This window comes from Cottoperca gobio, unplaced genomic scaffold (assembly GCF_900634415.1).
Source record: "Cottoperca gobio unplaced genomic scaffold, fCotGob3.1 fCotGob3_30arrow_ctg1, whole genome shotgun sequence".
Taxonomy (NCBI): Eukaryota; Metazoa; Chordata; class Actinopteri; order Perciformes; family Bovichtidae; genus Cottoperca; species Cottoperca gobio.
The window spans coordinates 767,501-792,580 of NW_021166920.1; the positions used below are offsets into that span (position 1 = coordinate 767,501).

At 42.2% G+C, this 25,080-nt stretch overlaps 1 protein-coding gene across 1 annotated transcript in view; it reads right to left on the minus strand.

Moving 5' to 3' along the window:
* Window positions 1-25,080, minus strand: part of cacna1ab (calcium channel, voltage-dependent, P/Q type, alpha 1A subunit, b) — a 98,866-nt gene that overhangs the window by 14,362 nt on the left and 59,424 nt on the right. Inside the window, exons 33-44 of the mRNA XM_029427294.1 lie at window positions 23,823-23,939; window positions 22,731-22,796; window positions 22,283-22,380; window positions 21,779-21,929; window positions 21,434-21,561; window positions 20,499-20,595; window positions 12,583-12,688; window positions 12,077-12,184; window positions 9,173-9,276; window positions 5,244-5,341; window positions 4,267-4,402; window positions 2,159-2,272 (exon numbers count right to left, since the gene is read on the minus strand). Coding sequence (XP_029283154.1) covers window positions 2,159-2,272; window positions 4,267-4,402; window positions 5,244-5,341; window positions 9,173-9,276; window positions 12,077-12,184; window positions 12,583-12,688; window positions 20,499-20,595; window positions 21,434-21,561; window positions 21,779-21,929; window positions 22,283-22,380; window positions 22,731-22,796; window positions 23,823-23,939 — 1,323 coding nt within the window. The remainder of the gene's footprint in view (window positions 1-2,158; window positions 2,273-4,266; window positions 4,403-5,243; window positions 5,342-9,172; window positions 9,277-12,076; window positions 12,185-12,582; window positions 12,689-20,498; window positions 20,596-21,433; window positions 21,562-21,778; window positions 21,930-22,282; window positions 22,381-22,730; window positions 22,797-23,822; window positions 23,940-25,080) is intronic.

Here is a 25,080-nt window from a genome sequence, read left to right on the forward strand (position 1 = left end):
TACATTTATTTATATATTAAAAATATATATTAATGTATTTATTTGTTTGCATATAAATTACAGTTTTCTGTATCCCTTTATATTTCATTATTCTTTTCTCTATAGTTTTTCCAGTTGCTTTCGAATAAAGAAGAAATATTATGCTAAATAATTTATAAATATATATATATATATGCTTAGAATTATTATTTTATATTTTTGTTGTCTTTATACTTATTTATTTATATACTTTATGTTTCCACAATTATTTATTTAATTATTTAATTATTTATTTTTATTCCTCATTATATTTCCACATTTATTTTCTTTCTTTCTTATTTATATATTTTATGTTTCCACATTTATTTATTTAATTATTTAATTATTTATTTTTATTCCTCATTATATTTCCACATTTATTTTCTTTCTTTCTTATTTATATATTTTATGTTTCCACATTTATTAATTTAATTATTTGTTCTTTTATTTTTATTCCTCATTATATTTCCACATTTATTTTCTTTCTTTCTTTTTTACTTATATACTTTATGTTTCCACATTTATTCGTTTAATTATTTAAATATTTATTATTTTATTTTTATTCCTCTTTATTTTTCTATTGATTTGTTTCTATTGCCTTAATTTAACTCCATAACTTTCACATTTGATAGTATTAACATCTGCATCATAGAAACTAAATCCATACAGTATATTAAAGAGCATTTTAGAGGACATAAAGTAAGACAAGCCTAAGTAACATCATAATATTTACTAACACAAGTAAAGTCTTTTAATTTAAACTCTCCTCCTTATCAACCCCTCCCATTGTTTACACGAGAAACCTAAAAGAGTGGAAAGTGACGCCTCCTCTGCTCTCTTCACACACCTCTGTTTCTGTGACACATTCCTCTTACATACTCTCGACCTCGTCCGTCTAAATGTCCATACAGAAACACTCCATGGGGGAACCAACACACCAAAGTGAGAGCAACATGACTGGATGCAGCGACATGTCGGAGGATGGAGTTAATGTGTGAGTGTGTGTGTGCAACTGCTGCCAGAGGCAGTAGTAACTTCTACAGTTGCCCCGCTGAGACCAAAGCACCGGCAAATGATTTCCGAATACAATACATTGGCACCGTACAGTTTACGTACCTCTGCCCAGCATGAGGTTGTGAATGATTGCACCGCTTCACACTTAATGAGTCTTTTGTATTTTCTCAGTTTCCTTTGTGTAGAGCGACACTAACTCTGGCCACAGTTTACACAGGACAGACACACCAAGGAAATGATGGAAATGGAGGGAACAGGGTATGTTTGGAAGCCACAAGGTGTCTTCTAGATATATATTTTGACACATATCTAGAACACTTATCCAGCCCTCCGACCCGTTTTGTTTGCATGGAACTTCGTTTTATTGCTCAGAGAGGAGCTCTGCGTTGGGTCGGCTGCTGGATGAGTGGAGGGACAGAGTGAGGGAGGGAGGGGGGGGGGGGGGAGGGGAAGACAGAGGGAGCTGAATCTACAAAAGTCCCACTTTCTCTTTGCATCCTGACAAAATATTTAGTAAGAAGTGAACCATGTTTTCCATGCAGAAAACTAGAGACGTGATAACAAAAAAATAAAAAATTAGTTTACATAAATAAATCTTTTTTTCTTTTTTAAGTGCAACATATCCTCATACAACTGTTCGTATAATATCTAAAAATTGTTATTCCTCATTTTTTGTGCATTCTACAAATTTCCAGCAACACGTGTCAATTTCCGCTCGTTGCATGTAAAAAACGTGGTTTTGGTTAAAATAACTACGGAAGTAGCGTTACTTAATTCCGGAAGTTACGAGACAAATAATTGATTACATACAAATAGTTTTTGTGGGATATATATAGGAATCACAGTGCATTACTTTTCGTAGGTATAGCTACGGACAGGGTATGAGAAAAATCTCAAATCAGTTGATTCATTTAAATGTAAAAATGTAAAGACAAAGAAAATGGCAAAACAAACCAACAGATATGTTTTCTTTTGAACATATCTGTGAATATTTGTTTGGTTCTCTTCTCTGTTAAAGATGCAAAGAGAGACTTTTTCAATTCACTTCAACTGCCTTCACAGCGAACAGGCAAGAGGGTGATGATGATGATGGTGGTGGGGGTGATGGTGGGATGAAGGTGCTCACTTGGTTGTCTGCTGAGAGGCGGGGCATGGAGAGGGTCCGCCCATGCCCATCCATTGGGTGATAGGGCTCAGTGTCGGAGTACCCGTCCCGCCCCATCTCCCTCATCTCTACCGTCTGTAAAACACAACGAGAGGGGGCGTGACCGCTGTCTGCTGGGGGGGGGGTCTGACAGGGGGAGGCGGCATCGACTAAACGAGGGAGGAACTAACTGAGGTGGGAGGGTCATCAAACACGTTCACACTATCAGATTTTCACTACACTCGTGGCCAAAATAATTCCAAAAACAATATTATCTCAATAGCTATAAAAAATTTGAAGTACAAAAATGCTATCAGTCGAATTCAACTTAAACTTAGTTAAAACTGTTAAAAAATGACACAATTATTGATTAGATTATGTCAGTTTATAAACTGTATTACAACATAGACTAATACTATTTAGTGTAGTTATCATCAGATTGTAGATTAATGTATAATGATTATTGGGGAAAAGCTTCTGTGGGAACACTGGGACCTTTTTAATCGCATGAATCTGTCCAAGAACCCAGGAATCCAAAACTGGGGCAGAAAAACACTTCAAAACAAAACAAAAAATCTGCTTTTTCTTTCCAACAGTACATGGCACAATTCCAAATCCACATACATCTTTGTACATTAGTCATGGGGTTGAAGAGAGAGAGATGAGGGACTGGGTAGGACGTCCCGGCGGACAAGTGAAAGTAAGGAGCAGTGAGGAGGAGAAGGTGTACATCACACATCTAGCCATTGACTCAAGAGGAGGTTGAAGAGTGAACAGAAACAAATCAGGGAGTAGGAAGATGAGAAGAGACCGAGAGAATACGGGAGATGGGGACTTGGAGCAGGAAGAGAAAAAGAGAAGAGCTGAAAGGACAGAGAGAGAGTGTAGCTGCACAGCTCCAGGCTCTGACCCTCCTTCCTCGCACTTTGCATTGACCTCTCACATTGTGTATGCCAGAGAAGATCACAAGGACACGATAGCATGTCTGTTTTGGTTTGAATAAGCCACACGACCCCCACCAACACCAAGGGAAACAATGCAATTTAACTGTAACTTATAAAGTCAGCTAAAAGCAGCAAATAACGTTAGCTATGCTAAAGACGTTAGCAAACTAACGTTAGCTGAAATGATAACATTAAGCTTTTTGCATTACAATATAACTTATAAAGTTAGGTAACATAATGCTAAGCAGAAAATAACTTGTACTAACCTTCTGACTTATGCTAATGTCGCTAACGTTTACTGAAATGTTTACATAAAGCTTTCCCCCCCTGTTATTGTCGTGCTAACGTTAACGTCGTTGTGACATTAGCATAGCTAGCTAATGTTAGCAAACTCATCAGGTAAGAACAAATTGCTTCTTACGTTACCTAACGTACAATCTACAGTTAAATCTAAATCTAAATTAAGGTTGTTTTGTTTACATTGGTGTTTTTGGTAGAGGACATGTAGCATGGAAGTGAAACAATGTTTAAAATATGCGCAATAAACACGGGATTTCCCACTTTAATACGTGACAATACGTGATTTCCCACCAGGGTCCTGACGATGGAGGTGTGTCCCAGAGGAGCCTGAGCCTGGAGCTCTGCAGCGGTGTGGACTATTGGACACTACTGTGTCGTTCGCTGGAGTAATAGCAGCAACATCCAGCACTTCAGACAATGAAAAGATTTAAACTCTGAACTAATTCATTGGAGGTTGCTAAATTGCTGTTAGTGGTGACAGAGTTGATTTCGGACTAATAGTTTTTAAAGTCTTATTCACAGGAAGGGAACTCAAACAGGGCATTAAGGTGGAGCTCTTAAACTTCTTTACAGATGTTTTAAATGTTGTATCAGGTTTTGTCACCGTGTGATGCTTTAGAGAGAGTTTTAATATCTGCATTGATGGAAGTTTCCCACCAGCATCTTTAATATTCTATATATATATAAATACCTGCCGAACACAAAAACCTTATGGATTGATTGTTACTAGAGCAGAATATAACCGGCCGTGGTTGAAGACAAACTGTCTCGCGTGAGTGGAGAACGTGCTGGGCTTGTATTGGTGCGCTACCATGGTGACGGCCAGCGTGCTTGTGCTCATCATACCTGCGAGTTGTGACGGTTGTCATGGAGATCGTCGGGGTAGGGTCTGTCGGGGCTCCAGTTACCCGTCTTTTGAAACATTTCCTGGGCTTTGGCCGTCACCCACGATTGGCTCTCAGTCATGCCCCCCTCGGGAGGTCTGGACACACACACACACACACACACACACACACACAAGTCAGGGGATTACACATCAGGGAAGTAACGATATTCACCGTCGTCTAGCAGTCACACGGTATCTTTGAGCAATCAAGTAGCTGTTTCTCAAGTATTGTTTGTCTTGAAAAGAAGCTAGATGCCCCCAAAAATCTGACCAAGGGGCACAAATATTAAATTATTATGTGTACACAATAGGCCCTTTGAGGGGGGACGCCATGCATGCACCTTGTTAACCTGCCACCCTCCATCCCCTGGTAGCAAAGAGAGTGCAGGGCAGACGGGCTGTTTATATGAATATGTTAGTCCAGTCTGTCTGACTCATTGATCCTTTACCTGACTGTGCTGTATATTGATAGATCCATAGTGCTTTAGTTCTACACTACATTATACTATATACAGTACTCTTTAGAGCAGTGTCACCTCCATGATCAAAGTGACAAGTAGCGACGTGTAGTCGTGGAAGAGCGAGAGGATCATAGACACACTGCTGTCTGTAGTATTCTCATCATTTACCTATAATATTTCTGCTGATAATACAGCAAACACCAAGCCACCTTTGTAACAACATATTTTAGGGGCGACATGAGTACAGCTTAAGGTGTCCTGTAACGTGTCTTTTGGTGTACATGGGTGTGTGTGGTGGCAGAGGAGTGCTCCCATTGGGCCATCCCCCCTGTTAAAAATGAATAAAATCCCCGACTGTGTGTACATACAATGCACACATTATAAATGCATAGATACTTATAGTAAATAGGTATGTGAAATATGTATTTATGTCTCCTGCTGTCTCATGCGTCCTCTCCTCTGCCCAGTCTACTCACATGCTGTTGTGGTTGTCTGGCTGGGTGCTGGGGAGGCCGTTGAGGCCTTGACCCCCCTGGCCGTCCGTGCCCCCTCCCTCAGAGGGTGGCTCCATGCGCTGAAACATTAATGGCGTTCGGTTCTGTGTGAGATACACGACATGGCCTGCAGGCTGGCATCAGGCACACTCAGGGGGCAGACACAGGACACAAACACAGGATGCACTCGCAGCATGCACCCACACGAGGGCGCCATCGGCAAACACATGGCTGTGGGTATCCAAGGTAAAGTTCCCTGCCAGACTACTGATCTGGGATCTGCTAACCACACTTAACAAGCGTTTAAAGGGACACTGCTACATTAGATTATTTTACTTTTTGCTTAAGATCATGTTCGGGACGGAAAGCTGATCTCAGATCTGTGTCAGAGGGGAACTTCTACCTTAGGCATTTGAGGTAAGATTGCTCTTAAATCACAGGTCTTAGACCTGATTACCATACTCATGAAACACATCATCAAAAAATACATTTTACTCAAAAATCATATATAGACAATGTGTGAGATCCTACATCTGCCAAGATATTTTGAGTAAAATGCCTTTTTGTGGGAAGTGGACATCTGAACCTGAACTAGTTGTATTAAAAAACAACTTTTGCTTCCATCAGGTCAGAGGTCAGGCAGCTTTCCTCCCAGGGGATCCTGGGCAATGGAGTCCTCTCGGGAGTGGCTTAAAGGCGACGGTTCATGACGCTACAGCCTTTGTCATGACCCTGCACAGCCTGGAAGCTAGAGATTGAATGCTAGATGAGCGCAGATGGATCGAGGCCGGTTCAGAAACAGATACACGTCCAAACCTCCTCTGACACATCAGGCTGATCTGCTGGACAGGAAGCTTGTCTGGCTACAATGTACATTCAAAAAACTCAAAGATACTTATAGTTTTACCAGTCAAGCAGATCTTTAGAGACAGAGGTATATAATAGAGGTTAAGCAGTTGCTTCCTAAATTAAATATATATTTTTTTATTGTTGTGCAGATATTTGCACAGAACGGTTGGGATGTGGGTGTAGGGCCAAACTTTCTAAGCAAGTGGTCTGATGTGGTAAACTTATTTCCAAATATGGGTTCTTGTGACATTAAACTATCGTTGTTAGCCAACATATGGCTCAACTGGGCCTTATATCCCAAGTATAAAAGGAAACAGCCAAGTGAAAAGCTCACTCCGACTGAATAAGTTAGCTTGTGTGCTAATCAACATGCAAGTCATGGCCAACTTTGGTTGGCTAGCTAAAAACATCTGATCACTAACAATATTTGGTGGCCGTTATGAGCGTGTGGAATATCAATTCCTGATCAAAAAAGCTCAGAAATGTTCCATGATTGTTCTATTGAGGCCTTCAAGCTGTTTGTTTATACATTTAGTCATCCAATATGGCTGCCAGAGGGTATTTTTGTGTCAACTGAAAGACTTCTATTTCCACATTTTACAAGTGACAAATGATTAGAGAACCACAGCTTCAAAAGGTATTGTTGTGTCTAATCCTGTCCAGTAGTCATTTCCTGTGTCACAGTGGTAGATGGCTCATGTTCTTCTCTGGACAGTCTGGTTTGGTACTTGCTGGCTCTTGAGATTATTCATGGTACAAATATTTTTGATGGACTATGGCAAAAACATGAACACCAAACACCTAACACAGACGCCGGCTTCCATGGAGTATGTTTCAGCAGTGGCATATGTATCAATGAATGGTCCCAGGATTGACTGATTACATACGGAGCCACTGGTCACAGGAACCTCCACTCAACATCCCACCAACCACCACGGCAGACAGACAGGCAAACAGACAGATTCATGAACACAGAGACTGGAGAGAATGGGTCTTGGTTAGAACAACTTGGTGACAATCGACCTGGATTGATAAATCAAGGTCTCATCTCTTCCTGGAAGGATAAAGGGAGAGCATCAGAAGGACAGAGACGACATGGAAGACAGGAATGAGGGACAACAGACTCCACACAGAGTGAAGAATGACAGACAACACACAAAACATTTGCGACACAATAACAGCTCAACGAACACTGAAGAAGACGGTTGAGATGCGACCAGGCACAAAGAATATGCAGGAGGAGGAACGGAGGAGGAACGGAGGAGGAACGGAGGAGGAACGGAGGAGGAGAGAGACGAGAACGACATATAAGGAGTTAATGAAAAAATCCACCCCATGGTTCCCTTACACGTTACATGAGACCAATTTGCCGTCTTTAAGTTGGCTTTTTGCCTTCAGTTTGGGAGATGCCACACTACAATTTCCTTGGCGAAAACTAACATGACAAAAAACAGCGCAGTGGTCTTGGTTGCATAGGTTTGCAGCCATTTTCAGCAGGCACCTTTTCTGAAGCTTATTTAACTGAAAGAGGTCCGTAATTGACACCAAGTACTTTTTGGCAAAGACTACAATTCTGCTTTCTCCATTTTCTGCCATGATACAGGATGCTGCTGAATCCCATCCACACATGCTTATTGTCAGTTAGACTAACACTGTACAACATACAACATGTATAACATTTTGTATGTTTTAACTTATACAGATGTATTAGTTAGTGTTATTGTTTCATCCCTATTTTAAATAAAAGGTTGGCATGTGGACAAATAAATACTAAATAAAAATGGTATGATCTCTATGATCCCATCCACACCCTTGATTCTAAAGGAACAGACACCAACCTGATGTTTTAGATAGATAGTTATTTCCTTTGTAGTACTGTACTGTAAGTATCTCTACATTGACTATCATTTCCTTTAGCAAAAACTTTATAACAGCGTTATAAAGTTTTTGGGTGGACTCTTCCTTTAAAATAGTACGGCAATAAAAAACAAAGACCACAGTGAGTGGAGAGAGGAAGAATGAAGTGAGATACTGTAGAGATGGCGGGACAAATTGACAGACACACAGACTGGTTAAAGTCCTTGTGTACTGCTGATGTTGAGAGAGCCTGTGTGGACCTGTCCATTCAGTCCAATGGGATGGCTGCATTCAGAAACATACCAACACATACTGTATTTGCACTGTTCAAAAGAAAAAAAGACTAACATACTCTCCATCCACCAGTGCACTCCTTCGTAATACAAAATGGAAATCCCATTTTAAGAAGTATGTCTAAGTCAATATGGACGAGGCTGGTCCCATTCCATGAACAAATTTGGTTGGCTTTGTTGTATCAAATTTAGGATCAAGTGCTGACCTAACCTGATGACATGCTGGAGCGAACAGGAGGTATTACATGAGTGGAGAGATGTTTCCACGTCTGCAGTGTGGATTCAAAATACAGAGACAGCAGGAGCAAGTGCATCTCAAAGGCATTCATCGACAAGAAGGGAAGAGCACTGACAGGGAACAAAAGATAAGGCCATGTGGTATCATCATCGTCATCATCATAGCTCAGAACATTAACCATATTTGGTAAATCGATAAACATTTTCAACACCTAACCCTCCTCACCAAGTGCAAACAGCCCATGGTGAAAAAACAAAGAAAAGCAGCGGAGAAAGGATAGGTTGCTTACCAGGTAGAGATAGTACCACAGCTAGATAACTCTGTTAGCAAGCATGACAAAAGGAATAAGGCTGGCCGAGGCTGACCAACGTGCTAGAAAAGGGACGCAGATTTTCAAGTAGCATGCTAATGAAAGGGTACCGCACAGGCTAAGTGGGAGGTGAATTTTTGATAAACAAACCAGAGAAAAAGGGGGTTTGTTTGGAAGTGTGGATGTGAGATTATATAGGATTTAAAAGTATAAGACGTGGTTCTTATTCTTTTAAATTTGGCAGAAGAAAGGCAATATTCAGTCCAAGGGCTAGTGGAAGCCGTCTCAAAAAAGATGGCCAGGAAGAGGCGAAAGAGAAAAAAGTATTGTTGCGTTCGGGGAATTTCTCTGGGATGGAGTCTACCTGTTCCTCTCGCAGTGCCTGCAGCTTTTTCGTCTTGCTCTGCCGGTAGTATTCCATGATCATCATGGCAGCGTAGATTTTGCCCACCGTCAAGTCTGTGGCTGCTGAGAAAATGACAAGTTACCCTGCAAGATTAGACCCGAGTGAGATGGGACCCTGAGCCGTGAGGGGAATGGGAGTGGGGGACGAGACACAAATCACTGACATTCACAACAACATGCGTAATACACCAGCAGTTGGGACAATTCTGTTTTGTGTTAATCCACAGACCTGAGCTTCAAAATCAAGAATTTAAACTTAATGTTCAGTTCTCGAATTTGGTACATTTGGGAGTTTCAATCTTCAGTTGACGGAGGTAAATTCACAGAATATTTTGTCAGTGGTAACCAAAGTTTGTAAGCAAAAAACACTGTGTTGGAAGAGCAACATAAGCAAAGCATTGCCTCTTTCCCACTCACAGAGCAGGACAAACATGCACTTTTATATGTTTCACTGTAGCAAACATATTGTCATGCTTGTGTGCACCCTTGTGGTTACAAAACCTCATTGTCATTGGCTAATACATTTTCCAACACAGGGCTTAAGCTCATTTGATGCATTGATGATGCTGTTTTATTCACATCTTGTATGAAATGTATGAATCTCAGCTCAGAAAATCTTGCAAACATCTTTTTCAGACCAGTTATATGTTATATTAAGCACAACTTTACGTATAATAAGGCAAGATAAAAGAAAAGGTCTGTCGGTTTGCTGACGATGCATTTCTAAACACTGAGCAAGAGCACCAGGCAGATCTCTGGTTTACCTCCAGGAAAATAATGGAAATGATGCAAATTTGGGTTGCTGTGATGATGCATTCAAATGGCAAAATACTCATCGTAACAGAAAAGAAAATGGTTGTTGTCTTGAAGCAAAATTGGTAACCATTGACTAAACATTTCCTGTAAAGCCGCAACTGAAACAGAACTAAGCTCACTTGCTGGTGTACATTCAACAAACACAAAAGTACAACAAAGCTGATAGTCTTTTCACAGGCAGATGCTGTACCTACACCATGTCAATAAGCATTCTCCTATTATTTCACTATCATCTAACTGTATCAAACCTTGAGTGTATTTCTTTTTAATATTAAGGCTGAGGACCAGGTAGCCACCTCACTAAGAAACACATGGACACCTCAGTCAAATGATCCCGGGAAAACAGGAGCTCAATGTTTTTCTAAAAACTCTGGACATGTATCCCCAGAGTTTGGATGGAACACATAAACATTTAAAAATCAGAAAAATATCGAGCTTTGTTTTAGTTGTCAAATAACTGATCCGTGTAGTTAACTGAAGGAGTGGTGCTCTTTTCAAAGTGGCATGGCTACAAGTCTTTCAGCATTAAAACGTATATTAACGTGTGATAAGATAGGACCACACATATGTCATACTTATGTGTGTAGCATACCTCATTATGCCATGCATTTAGCCAAACAACTTGATGCTGTTGCTATGCATGCATCATTTTACTAATTTGTACTCATGTACATAACATAATCAAATTCTAAACAGATTCATCTTGGTCATTCATCACAATCATTGTATATAAACTCATTAGCCTAGATTCAAGGCTAGACTCAATTCTTCCTGTAGTGAAAAGACTTCTATAGAGGATCTTCTATAGTAGGCACCCCCTGATACCAGGACTGTCCTAATGGGTGGAAAGATCAGTGCGCATGTGTGTGCTACTGTGTCCACTCGGATGTGAGCTATGTGTCTGTGTATATCTTTGTGATGAACCATGACGGATAACCCTTTGGTTTGTTGTCTGTCTGTGTCTATTTGTTTGCCTAAATCGTGGGTCTTCAACGTTTTTCAGGCTAAGGATCCCTGAGCTGAAAGAGAGACGGAGCAGGGACCCCCTACTACATGTAGGGCGGCCTAAAGCTCTCCGGTTCAAGTAGGTCTGCATCTCTTCTTGCTGGTACACAAGACATTCAGTATATGTTGTGGCCTGTAAGTAGATGGTATAGCCTCAAGGCTTAGTGGTAATTACTTCCCTCTAACAACCTAACAACAAATCATTTTACTAGTACAACCTATGCCGCAACGGTACCTTCGGGTTAGACCGGCCTTCTATCAAACACAAGTTGCTGTGTTCATGAGTGGGAAACCAGTGATGGGTTGTGTTTTTGTCGTTACACCAATGACTCTAACTGTTTGGTTGGGGCAGTTAGTTCCTCACTAGTGGAGGAAACTAAATTAGTTGCTGTGGAAGTACATGGAAGTCTCTAAATGCTGCAATGTTCATGACAGTAACAAACAAATAGCAGCTATTATCAGAGCATTACCAGTAGTGGGGCTAAATAAAGGATATTTTGTCATAAAGATGATGGTCATAGGGACAAAGGCAATACCTTCCCTCTACCAAGGGTTCATCAATCTAGGAACAATAATGTACTTCATGTCTTGATGTTGACACTAGAGATCAGAAGTTAACCATAACTACATTGGTTCAGACAATGAATATTGTCAACATTATGATTTTTACATATCTTGCCATTGATCAAGGGTTGGTCAAAAGGGATTTTTGACCTAATGTCAATGCTATAGGATAATCCAGGGTGTCAGTATAATTCATTATAAATCCCCTGCTGACCATGAATCTTTAAACCCAATTTAATGGCGGGAGATATTTTGCTCAGGGCCACGGTATTGGAAGGACGGTTGGATAAGCAGAATCTACATAGTTTTATATATGTGTTTATATATATATTCATGTACGGTATGTGTGTGTTTATCCTGTATTAGCCTGATCAGGAGATGCGAAGCAGTGAATGACACTGGCTGGTAGAAGCTGTCCTCTTGGTGAGTTGGTGATTGGAGACACACACACCACTATGCGCCATTTTCTACAACTTACCCTTGTGCGGTGTAACCAGCAAGTCCAGAGTCTTCTGCGATAAGTTCGGCCATATAGCCATCATCTCCTTTCTCAGCTCAGCATCCATCTGGTGCTTGTCTGCACCACCTGGGTGTCCCGGCAAACCAGAGCGCCCACACACACACGCATCAAACATTTGCACACATAGACAGCACACACGTATACATCCACACATATGCAAACACCCCCCCCCACACATAAACACAGGGCAAAGAAGAACAGACCAGAAAGAAGGCACAATGGCACAAAATCCCCAAATATTTTTTTTAGCCATTCATGCATGCACACATTCACCCAAAACAAAAGCAATTATTTGTTAGTGTCAGAATTGGCAGAGTTTTGTTATATTTGATACAATAATCTAGAAACAGACATAAATTGAGAGGTAAAAAGGCATACTCATGAATTACCAAGGAATACTAAAGAATATAATACAAGAAAGTAACTGCGATAATCAGATAGAGTAAAGTACTTGAGGGCCGTACCCTTGGCAATCTTTATATCCAGTGCTGTCCTGATCAGAGCCATGAGGGTGGAGTTAAAATGCACAGAGTTGTCATCAGCAACCGGCAGATCCATGCGCAGCAGCCTCTGTGGAGAGCCAGTCAGGATGAGAGGATAAGAAAGGGACGTGTCCTCACTAAAATGTGGCGTGCCTGAACCTCCAGGAAGGGGAGGGGGTAAGGGGTTGGGGGCGCGGTTGAGAGAGCTCCATAGACAACAGCCGTTTAGAGGTGGACTGGATTCTCCCAGGTTTTTTTATTTAATGTTGACTAAAAGAAGTTAAGACAAGGATGATTAGGTGACACTATAATTCTTTCACATATGGATCCGATCAATGTAGCCTAAAAAGTCAAGTCAGTGAATTTCAGCTTGAGGCACTTTAGTTTTAAAAGTCCTCTGATAAATGTATGCTTTATCAAGTGGCTGATGAACATTCATGTGTATAGTCTGCTGCACAGTTTTGTTAATTTTACATGCATTTGCAAGTGCAAAAGCATTTGCATGAGGAAAGATACTTGAATAGATGAGTCTCTGCATCTCCTGCGTTTCCAGTGATACTCTACGAAACAGCACAGCTATCCAATGAGGGCAATCTGCTGCTAAGCAACTGTGAGAGCCGAGAACCACAAGGAAGAACAATCGGAGGCTAAATGGCCCCTGACCCAACCTGTGCCCATGTTCCCTAAATGTGTGAATGCATTGGCGCATTTACACATCTCTGTTGTTACACACATGTAGATATATAAAACAGTACACATACACCAACCCCACACCGCCCTCCACCCCCAACATCCATCCCCGCCCACTTACACAAAACTATTTTCACAGACTGCAATTAAGGGCGCTTAATTGTAGTCCTTTGAAGACAAAATAGGTCGACTGGAGAACAATAACAGTATCACTGGTGTAATTCTGCTATTTTTCAGGAGACTGCTGTAGTTTAATTTAACTAAGGCATCTGCTATAGAGCTCCCCCTACCTGTAAGGAGGTTCCCTGTCTTTACAAGTTTATACTGTACCAGGTAAAACCAATGGAGAAACCTGCAGATAGAACGAAACAAGCAGGCCCATCTAGAGCCGCTTGCTGTTCCTATCCCGACCAGTTGGCATCCATTGGATTTACCTACGAACATGAGCGTTGGGCACTCAGGATGGCAAGCACGGTAGTACTATGGCGGTGGGGTTGTGTACATGCTTGTGTGTTCCTGAGTGTGTGCGAGTGTCAGGCATGCCCAAAGCCAAGTGTGCGGCAGGTGGAGGGCATCGGCCAACATCCACAGCGCTCTGCAGGCAGCAGGCAGCCTCAATGTCGCCCATAGCCATGCGACAGAGAGTGCGACGATTGCATGCAACACAACACCCCCCTAGAAAAATCCCACAAACCCGGACACACAGAGCATGCAACATGCCTTTACTTCACTCCCATTATCTAAGCCCCAACTCTTCCCATCTACCCAGCCCACTACCCCCCCAACTTCCCTCAAAACCCACTTTCACAATACAAGTAGCCGTGCATTCGCACAAAGAGAGTATCCTCAATCCAGCTGGATTGATCCTATTGATTGACAAAATCATTTCTTATCCTACTGTTTTGTTCTCTACATTGTTACATTCATGGTTCCCTTAATCAAAGTCAAATTAGATGGTGATGGTAGTATTTCATATCAAGTCAAGATCTCCCTCAATGCCAAACGGGGGTGTCAAAGTTAGAGAGGATTAGAGTTGTGGCATTCACTGAAAGAAGAAAAAATCATAGAGAAGATCAAAAAGAGATGATTGACGTTCTTTCTGTTTTTGTTTTGGACCATCCAGAGTTTATGGTAGTAGTACTGTAGGGTAAGGGGGTGGGATCTATCAAAAGGGACAGATGGTAGGGACAGCAGTTAGTTGAGTTAAACTAGGCGGCTCTAAGCTTGGTCATGAGATGTAGTTACAGATAAAAAGGGAAGGGCGAGGATGAGGAGGGAGCAGAGGGTCGTGAAAACACTGAAAGAGTAAAGAGGAATCAAGAGAATGTGGGTCAATTGGAAATAACAGAGAGAGGAGTGTGTATGTGTATGTGTGTGTGTGTAGATAGAAAGGAAAGAGAAGTGAGAGTCTGAAAATTACGGAACAAGACAAGAGATAAAGACGAGGACTAAAAACAACACTGACATAAGAAAAGGTCAGTAGCGATACACAGATATCAAAACTACTTTTTCCAGTAAGTGTGAGGCCTTGTGTCCGCTTAAGGGAAGATCAAGAACTTTGCCAAAGCATTATAAGTGATAAGTGACAAAAAGGTTCTAGATGTCTAACCTTCCCCTCTTTGTTCTGACAAGAAACCATGAGGACTTTCTGATCTCAAAATGTCCTTTAATGGACTTTTTCTGTGAAATTGTATCAGTGAATACTGGAAGGCTTTGATGGCTGAAGTATGTGATGGGGACCACTGCCGATACAGGTTGACATTCTGGAGAGAAAAAGAAGACAGAACAGAAAGGAGAGGTAAGGTAGAGACAGAGCGGACGTGGATGGACAGAGGGATGCTGTGAAGAGATGAAGATGGATGATGATTGCTGACAGACAAGTGAACGTAGAGGCAGAAGGACAGAAGATTGACAGAAAGAGAGAAATCTGACAGGTAGGAAAAAAGAGAGAACAACAAAAATGAGTAAAAGATGAAGAGGACAGCAAAGCGGGAGGAAAAGACGGATAAAAGTAGAAAAGACAAAAGTGAGAACAACTAGAAAGAGGTTGTGAACAAGGTACTGACACCCAGATCCAATAAAGGTTTAGCACAACGGAGAGTTTGGAATATTCGATCAAAGTCATCTTGGTTACAGAAAAGAGACGTTGATATTGTTATGCAGGTAACCGCACAAGAAAGTAAGAAAGGAGATTTCCATGTAAGACCTCAAGTATCGAAACGTTTGTTTTCAAGAAGATTCAAATAAATAATATAGCCAAATTTTGGGAAATCTAATGTACATCATGTTTGTTTTTTACATGGGTAAGAATTAAATTATCAAATACAGGTGCAGATGTATGTTAGCGTTACAGCTGATGCACACACTTCACACTGATAATTGGTAATGACAGGATCAGAACTTCTTCCCACCACAAACATTATAGGAACATCATCTTCTTTTCAAAACTAATTTGGCGAATCTGGATGCCAATGAGAAAGAGAAAGAGAGGATAGCCAGAGCCATGGGTGCATTGAGTTGGAGATAAAGAGTGGACAACAAGACAACAAGGCAGCGGATGCTAAAATGCTCGACCCAAATCTTTGTCCTGGTGATCTGAGGCACAAAGAGAAGTCAAAGACGCCAACGTTTCCTTGGGTGTCAAAAAAAAAGCACCTTGAAAAAAGGACAAAAATCTAGAAGGGCCAGAACTTTCCCTACTCATATATTATACATTATTATTATTATTTGTATATGCCCAGTGCGTTTGCTTGTGGTACAGTATTGTGGGCATGTTTATGTGTGCACTACTGTGCCATCCACAGGAATAAGAGAAGCAGAGAACTGAAGACAGACACCCTTGCCGGTCCTTCTGTACCCGCATCGTAAGCAAATAGTTGCACCTTAGTTGTTGTTTGTTTGTGGGCCTGTTATACGTAAGTATTTACGTTTCTTATTGTGAAACAATACAATGCGTATCTAATTTCATATATATGCTCACAAAGAATATCAGTAATGACCACAAAGCAATTGGTTGTCCTTGGGTCTTTTTCCGTCATTTACAGGATGTCCTTTTTAAAATGTACTGCAGATAATAACACCTGTAACACATAATGAGAATATGTGGCCAGGAAATAGTTTTTATATATACTTTTTCTCTTCTTTAAGTCTCTGTATACTGCAAGATGCAGTGTGGTAAAATATGCAGACATTCATTTAAAAACTGTCAAAGGAAGTTTTCTTACTTTTTAAGTTCCTTGTTTTGTGATGGAAAAAGAGGGAATTCTTTGTCAGATCTTTGCTCTATCTATGTTTTTCTGACGGGACTTTGGTGTTTGCTAGCGTCCGTGCAGGTTGCAGAAGGACTGGCAAAGCCTCCTCCGTTCCCTTACTCCTGCGGCCTGACGGGAGGAAATAAAAGAAAGAGGATTGACTACCACTCCACTATCACTTCACTTCACTGCACGACAAAAGCCCATCCCTCCATCCCCGCGGTCGGAGAGAGAGAAGAGAGGACAGCGCTCACCACCACCACAACCACCACTAACAGACAATGAGGAGAACACTGCTGGGAGGAGGGAGGGAGGGAGGGAGGGAGGTGGAGGAGGAGAGGAGGAGGAGGAGGAAGAAAGGGACCCGAAGGTTTCAGCAGATGAGAGGAGAGGTTCTCCTCCCCAGCGATGGGGAGGTTTAAAGACGGAGATGGGAGGGGGAAAAGGAGGGAGGAAAAGAATGATGGGAGAAGGGAGGGAGAGAAGGAGGTGGGGTGGTGGTTGAGGGGGGTGGAGGGGTAGGGTGGGGGGCGAGTCTACCTTATAGGCGACCCGGGCGGGACACCTCTTCCCGAGGCCTAGCGGCGGACACATGTGTCTTAGCATCTGATACATGTCTGTGTAACTGATCCGGCCGCTGGGGTGGCCACAAACACACACACACACACACACACACACACACACACACACACACACACCCACACGCCAACACATACACACGACAGACAGAACAAACAAAGACGGACGACGTGAAAACAGAGAAAATAAAAATGATGAGGGGTAGGGGGAGGAAGGACAATGGGGGGAGGACGCAGACGCACAGAGGTGTGTTTGGAGGAGGAGACATGAGGAGAAAAAAGAAAGGAACCGACAAAGGAAAGGAAGAGGGGGGGAAACAAATACACAGAGGTTATTGTTTTGATCGCTGTGGATATGTGGTTGCTGTGGTGAGAAAGAGAGAAAGAAAGAGAAAGAGAGAGAACGAGGGAGTGTGTTACGTGGCTTCTAGTCTGGTTTTTCATTAAGTACGGGAGAGGAGAGGAAGGGAGGGAGAAAGGTTGGGGAAGGAGGGGAGAATTGGAGGAGGAGATGTTATTTAGTTTAGTTAGTTGTTGAGATACCGTTCTATGCGAGGTGAAAAGGGGATTTGGGATTTGTTTTGGCTCTGCCCTCTTTCGCCGCTCGGATAGAACTGGCAGCGGGGCTTCTAGCAGGCAAAGAAAAGCACCGCTGCAGAGATCGGAGTGAGTCACAATGACAAGTCAATGCAGTCTGTTACTGAGGCTGCGTGTCCACTGGGAACTTCTGTTCGCAGCTGCGCCTCCAGATGTTCATGGGAGCCCTCCCTGATGATGGCAGGAAGGGTCGGGACACCCCGACAGTGCTGACAGCTAGCTGGGCTATTAGAAGGTCAGTTCACCCGCATCACCAAAGGCTTCGTCACTTACCTCTTGTGGTATCCAGCTATGCAGATAGTTTCGGTTTCATGTGCCCAGGGTTTGAGATATACGACTCTGAGATTTCTATCTCCTCTTCAGTTACAATGGAGGTGAGTGGAATTTAGTTAATGGTGCTCACAGCATTCAGCAGTGTCTCACAAAATGGGAAAGGGCCTCATCCACCAATATCTTCCTGAGTTCGTTCCTAAATTTGTTCTTGAGAAAGGTCCTAAGAACAGTCTACGTCAGATTCATGACGTGTTCTTAAACCGCAGAATTGTTTTTCTTATAATGCTGAATCCCACCGTGCACATAAACGACCCGCCAAACACATGCAAGGGCACGAGACTGCAGGGCCGTGTGCACACACAGGAATATAAAAGAAAAGAGAATTAAGTCAAAGCCCAAACTAAACTCTTAAGAGAGTGAAACAAGCTTCTTATTAGATTAGATCCAGCAGGTCTGAAACATGATCCATAACTAATTAATGTATCGCAATGACACGGTTTCCAATGAACATAAGTGATGAATGTGAAAGCGTTAGTGTAGACCATAGGTCTGCGGAGGTACTGCAGGGGGGTCGTAAAATAGTTTGTTTTTACGATTATTATTTTTTGCTTTGCCATTCACATTCCCGCCAAAGTCGACATAGGTATTTCTAGATAACTCAATCTAATTGCCTTATTGATTGTATTACTCCTCCCATGCCTTGAAACTCCTACACATTTGTTTTACTCTCATTTGGTTGTGACTGTAAAGCATTAGGTCATCTGGACATATAAATAATGGAATAGAATATAAGTGAAGTCTCAAAACCTCGGCATATACAACTGAATCTATGTGCATGGCTACGTAGCACCAGGGGTAAGTTGTAAAGTATGCTGTGCTTATGATTTGGGTGTACGGACCTACAGGCTGCAGCACCTTGAAAAGATCTTGACAGTAATTAAACACAGAAGTCATGACCAACTATTCTTCCCACGAGCATCTGTCGACTCAGGAAGTAATGAGAGGTACCTGGTGGACACAAGACCTTCTTATGTCCAGAGTCCCTGCCCCAAACCACACACACACCCTGCCCCTTTCCTTCTTTCCCCAGACACCAGAGCCACAAACAGAGCAGGTTTGGCCATATTATTATTATTATTATTATTATTATTATGATTATTATTATAGTATTTCAGGTAGCAGTGAATGTAAACTGTTACTTTAAGGCCTGTTACATTCTCCACTCAAGGTGTGCCAACACAAGCATGTGGGATATGCCAGCTCTCTGCTTACATAACAAATGTAGACGGGAGAAGCAACGAGATCTGAGTATTCATCATGACAGTGGCCAACGAGAAGGAACGTGTGGTTCTAATGTACACAAAGGAGTTCCTTGAAGAGAAGATGTAAGCTACGGCAGATCAGGGTAGGTTGAGACTGGAAGGTGACGAGGCATTTCCTTCTGCATTGTTGTGTGCAGTCTTTAAGAAGAGCTTGTAACAGGCCTGACACTCGTTGTGATTCCTTGAATCCTTAAAGCCACTATATGTAGGACAGAGTTTCTGCAGAATTCAAAATAAGTCCTAGAATTACTTTAAGTACTTGAATTAATATAAATTAGGGTTAGAATTGGAAACCTTTATTTCAATCGTGGTTCCGTTCTCCCGCCGAGCAAAACGTTAATTCTGAGGATCTGGATTATTTCCAGTTAACACAAAAGTAGCATTAATTTTTTTAGGGACCCATAGAAACCCTTTCAGAGTGTACAATTCTGACTTTCAGTACATATAGTGGCTTTAAAGTTAAATATTACAGGCTGCTTAGCACAGTGGTTCACAAACATGTGCCATGGAGGCACAATAATCTGCAACAAACCTGCAGACCCATGAACCTCAATGACACATGGATGGGAAACACTGGCCTAGCTAACAGCTACGTCGGTTAGCGTGGTGACCGTATTCAGACCAAGCCCTCTCTGCATAAGTCTCTGTACTAAAGTAACCCCACCTCCCTCCCCCCAAACCCCAACTCAAACAAGAACAATGCACATTGCTCAACCATTTCCTGCCCAGGCAAAATTAGACAGCAAGCAGAAATAAAAGACAAAGTCTAAACTCTGGAGTTAACATACTGCTGAATTAAAAGTCAACACATCAGTGTCATTTTCCCAGCGTTCAGTCAGAAGACAATAGCGAGTGCAGTGCACCACCTCATGCTTCACACACCGCTATCGGTGTGTGTGTGTGTGTACAAGAGTGTGTGTGTGCATTTCTGCATTGTCCCAAACATTCTCATTGTCATGTCAGAATGCAATTACAACAGAAACCCTCCCCCCCAAAAATGATTCAATGGTGAAATGATTAAAACAACTGAATAATGCAAACCCAAACAGAAAAATCAAACCAAATGAAATAAAAAGTTGAAATTGGAAAGAATCTGTTTTAAAAGTGATAAAGAGCGACATTCATTCCAGTCTCTTAAAGGCGAGCAGGTTGCGTTTAAGTTTGTGCTTTAGGGGTTTGGTCCAAACCTTGCAGGCCACCCTATGTGGGCATTTCTTGCCAAGGCCCAGGGGAGGGGAGATAACTCGCAATAAACTGTACATATCCTTATAATGTATGCGCCCGCTGCAAGAAAAATACAAGGAGGGGAGGTTAGGTGAGGGAACACACAGAATACAGAGAGTTAGAAAGAGTGGAGAAAGAAAAAGAGGAGATAAGATAGATAATAGAGAGGAAGAAAAAGGAAAGGCAGAAGAGGAGAGAGCATTTATTTACACTGAGACACACTCATTACAGAGGGCAGAGGAGGAAGAGGAGAGGGTCACATTCTTCTCAGCTGTGCACTTATTGTGCAAAGTGAGAGACAAGGCAGAATGTTTCAGAGAGAGAGAGGGAGAGCGAGAGAGAGAGAGTGAGAGAGAGAGACAGAGAGAGAGAGATAGAGTGAGGGAGAGAGAGAGAGCCAGAGAGGAAGAGAGAGATGGAGAGAGAGAGACAGAGAGAGCGAGAGAGAGAGGGAGAGAGAGAGAGAGGGAGTGAGAGAGAGAGACAGAGAGAGAGAGAGATAGAGTGAGGTAGAGAGAGAGAGAGACAGAGAGAGACAGAGAGAGAGAGAGAGAGAGAGAGAGAGAGCTGGATCACTCTTTGCTCAGGGCCAGCTTTAACTGACCCACTTTTAACTTCTATCATCACATGATGTAGATCCTGTTTCATCTTAACACTTCCTGGATGAGGTCATAACTCCAGTCTTTGCCCCGTTTTGGGACGGGAGAGAAAGTCAAGGGTTAAGAGTTACGTTACATTCAGCATAAAACGTCTGTGGACACATCTAATGTTTGCCAACTTAGTTTTACGCTACACATCAGAAATGTGCGTGTGACATCTTTGTATAATACACTTTGTATTTGATACTTCTTGTGTGTTTCTACCTTTGCGTGTATGAGTGTGTGTGTGTGCCACTCACCAGGCGGCAGGGTCGTACTCGGCCCATATCCTTACATACTCGTCCAGGTGATGCGGCCCCAGGATAGACGAGTCTCTGGTCAGATACTCAAAGTTGTCCATGATGACGGCCACAAACAGATTCAGCATCTGGAACGAATATATCAGCTCATGGAAAACATTTTTCTTCTTTAGGTTGAAACAATCAAACACAGTGTACTACATGGCAGTGTACCAACAGAAGTATCCAAATTGGAATATGACGTAACAAGAAAGGAGGGATTATTAAGAAACATATGATATTATTCACTTCTTCGTGAACACTCAGTATTCAATATAAAATAAATGTTCTCAATGTTTTTCTCACCAGGAAAGAGCAGAGGAAGATGAAGGAGACAAAGTACGTGTAGGCAAAGGTGCTGCCACATTCAGGTTCTGTGTTCCCTGAGGCCGGGTCGCATTCCTTACCACCCAGACAGGCCAACATGATGTCATGCCACGCCTCGCCCGTTGCGCTCCTGCATGAGGGAAACACATCGCAACACATGAAAGAGTGATCAAACACAAGAAGGCATTTCATTGACAGTAAGCGTCCAAGAGGCGTCAGCAGCTACTCAAACATGCAGAGTACGGTGATGCTGTGGCGCAGCTCTGGGAACATGAGAAAGCATCACAAAGATTGAATTTGAGAAATGCTTCAGTTTCTCAACATGTTAGAACGTGTTGTTTTCACGTTTCTCGCTCAACCATGTGGATGATAAAACATACTAGTTGCTGAAGCCATCCATCAGGCTGATGACCACCTAATAACTAATTTAATATATATATAAAAAAATATATAAAAGAGAGTAAAAGAGAAGCTAAAACTCACCTGAACAGCAGCATTAGGGCCATGATGAAGGTTCTGAAGTTATTGTGCTCGTTGATGGCACTCTCTCCTTCTTCACCGAGAGCCACATTCCCAAACAACTACACACAACAAAGGAAAGAAAACATTACTGTATATTCTGCACTCTGAGGATAAAGTTTAAATTATGCATCAACAGGTTGTGTACACGTTAATGAGCACAGTAACAATAATCCAACAGTACAATATGTAGTATATTATAGAGCCACTGCTCCTGCATAAGCAGTACGTTTAGTTTTGATACTTAAAGGACATTTAGCTGGCTGTCATTTTTGAAAAGAGTATTTTTACATGGTGGTTTTCTAAAGGATGTGAATATTTCTTCTAATGCAGAGAAAATGTACTGATGGTAAAAAGTCCTATAACATATAACAACATATCAAATTCAAAAGTGCAGATAGGCAGAACTCACCTGCATGCCGATGATGGCATAGATGAAGAAGAGCATGGCAATGAGCAGACACACGTATGGTAGAGCCTGCCAGACAAGAGGGAGAGGAATTATTTGTAAGAGCCCGTACATGTATCGTGACTATATGTACATTCTGTGTTAACGACTGAAGGTATTCGAACTATTAAGCAAGAAGTCTCCGTCTGTGTGTGTGTGTTTGTTCTATCTCGAGAACCTTTCATCCGGTTGACTTCACACTTGGTGGTTGTATTGCTGAGGACCCAAAGGTGTACAGTGTCGAATGTGGTGCAGTTTGGACTGATGGTGGCGCTAAAACAACAAATTTCACGTTTTGGCCTGTAACTTTTGAACTGTCCATCCATCCATCGTCCACCGCTTATCCGGGTTCGGGTTGCGGGGGCAGCAGCTCCAGTAAGGAATCCCAATCTTCCCTTCTCCGGGCCACATCCTCCAGCTCCGACTGGGGGATCCCGAGGCGTTCCCAGGCCAGTGAGGAGATATAATCTCTCCACCGAGTCCTGGGTCTTTCCAGGGTCTCCTCCCAGCTGGACGTGCCTGGAACACCTCCCTAGGGAGGCGCCCAGGTAGCATCCTTACTAGATGCCCGAACCACCTCAACTGGCTTTGAACTATAAGTCTTAGAAACAAAATCCTTTTGGATCGATTTTCCGCCATTTTGAATTGTGTCCAAATCTGTTTTTTCCCTCCTCCTACAAATGTTGTGGAGTCGCCACCATATTTTGTACAGATCATCTCTGGACCAAGTCAGAAAAAGTACCATATCTCCTGAACTCTTTTTGTTATTGCAACCCCATTTGGTGGACATGTGTAGAGGTGATGTCTGAGTGACCCGGAAAAGTTTGGTGCCATTTGGCCAAAAGTTGGCGATGAAGCAGCATCTTCTAACTATAAAGGAAGGCATCTATGTCTTTCTGTCTGTCTGTGTATGTATGTATGACTGTCCTTCGCATATCTCAAGAACCATTCATCCAATAGCTTTCACCCTTGTATTAGTGAAGGGTTAAGTGTGAATAAATCAGATTAGCCATTCTAGGGGCCAAGCAATCGTCCCATTCAACTGGGCACTAGTACCTTAAAGGATTGGACGAAGGTCCACAGCAGGATGCGTATGGTCTCTCCTTGTCTCAGCAGCTTGATGAGGCGAGCTGCTCTGAACAGCCTCAGGAAGCTCAAGTTGATGAAGTTATTCTACAGTACAAAGGAAGAGCGCAGTCAGTTCCACCAAACACATGACACCTGCACAACCTCCCTCTACCAAACACAAAAACCATAAACAATACCGGAAGAAAGAGAGGTCAAAGAGAGAGGGGGGGAATCAAACCCAACAAAACAAAACCAACTGCAACATAATGGATTTCAGTAGATACAAGTATAAATGGGAGAAAGACAGGGAAAAGGTCAAAAGACAAAGAAAAAACTAAAGAAAGAAAAAGAGAGGAAATAAGGAAAATCATAATTCAAAGAGTCTAAAGGTCATCATCCAATCTGGTACAGCAGAACGCTTTTTTTTTAGAACCAAATGCACTGATCTCTGGGGGGCAAGCAGGCCACACAATGCACTGTGCCTGTCAACCACACACACACACACACACACACACACACACACACACACACACACACACATACAAAGAGCGTGGCTTAGGGTTGTCTGTGACACTCAACTCTATAAAATGTTTGGGGAGTTTTCTTTTCAAAATCAGATGAAATCTGGCGTCTCATCTCCAGAGAACAGCAGCCGTTGTGTATCAGAGTTGTAGAAACTTGGTGCATTTTCACACTTGGGTTGAAGCTCTGAGGTTTTTCTCTCATTGAACTCATTCCAGAAATCTGGTCTCTGGTTGGCTTTGAGCGTGCTGTTCATCGGAGCACTAAATTATATTGTCCATGTCCAATGTTAAAGGTCTACATGACAAATGAACTTCATCCCACATTGGGATGCAATAAATAATATTGTTGGTGAAATTAGGAGAAAAGATAACCCTAAACAAATGGTAAAAATTATTCTGTAATGTTTCTTAATTTCTACTATGTGTCGTGTTTAAGGTGCTGCTGGATGCTAGACGACTGAAGAAACAAAGTACAGACTCGGGTATAAAGTCCAAGTGTGAAAATGCCCTTAAACACTACGGCACTACTGTCTCGACGTGGATTCGGCCCAATGAATTGCTGATTTTTGTGTTTTTTTACAGTGTCACAAAGAGGATAATGTAATGTACAACAGCCAAACTCCCTGCTGCGGCTCTGACATTTTGTGGTTGACAGGCAAGGCCGGAAGAGGAGCATGAAGAGGGAGAGGAGGGACTAGCGAGCAGCCTCGGTGCAGGCATAT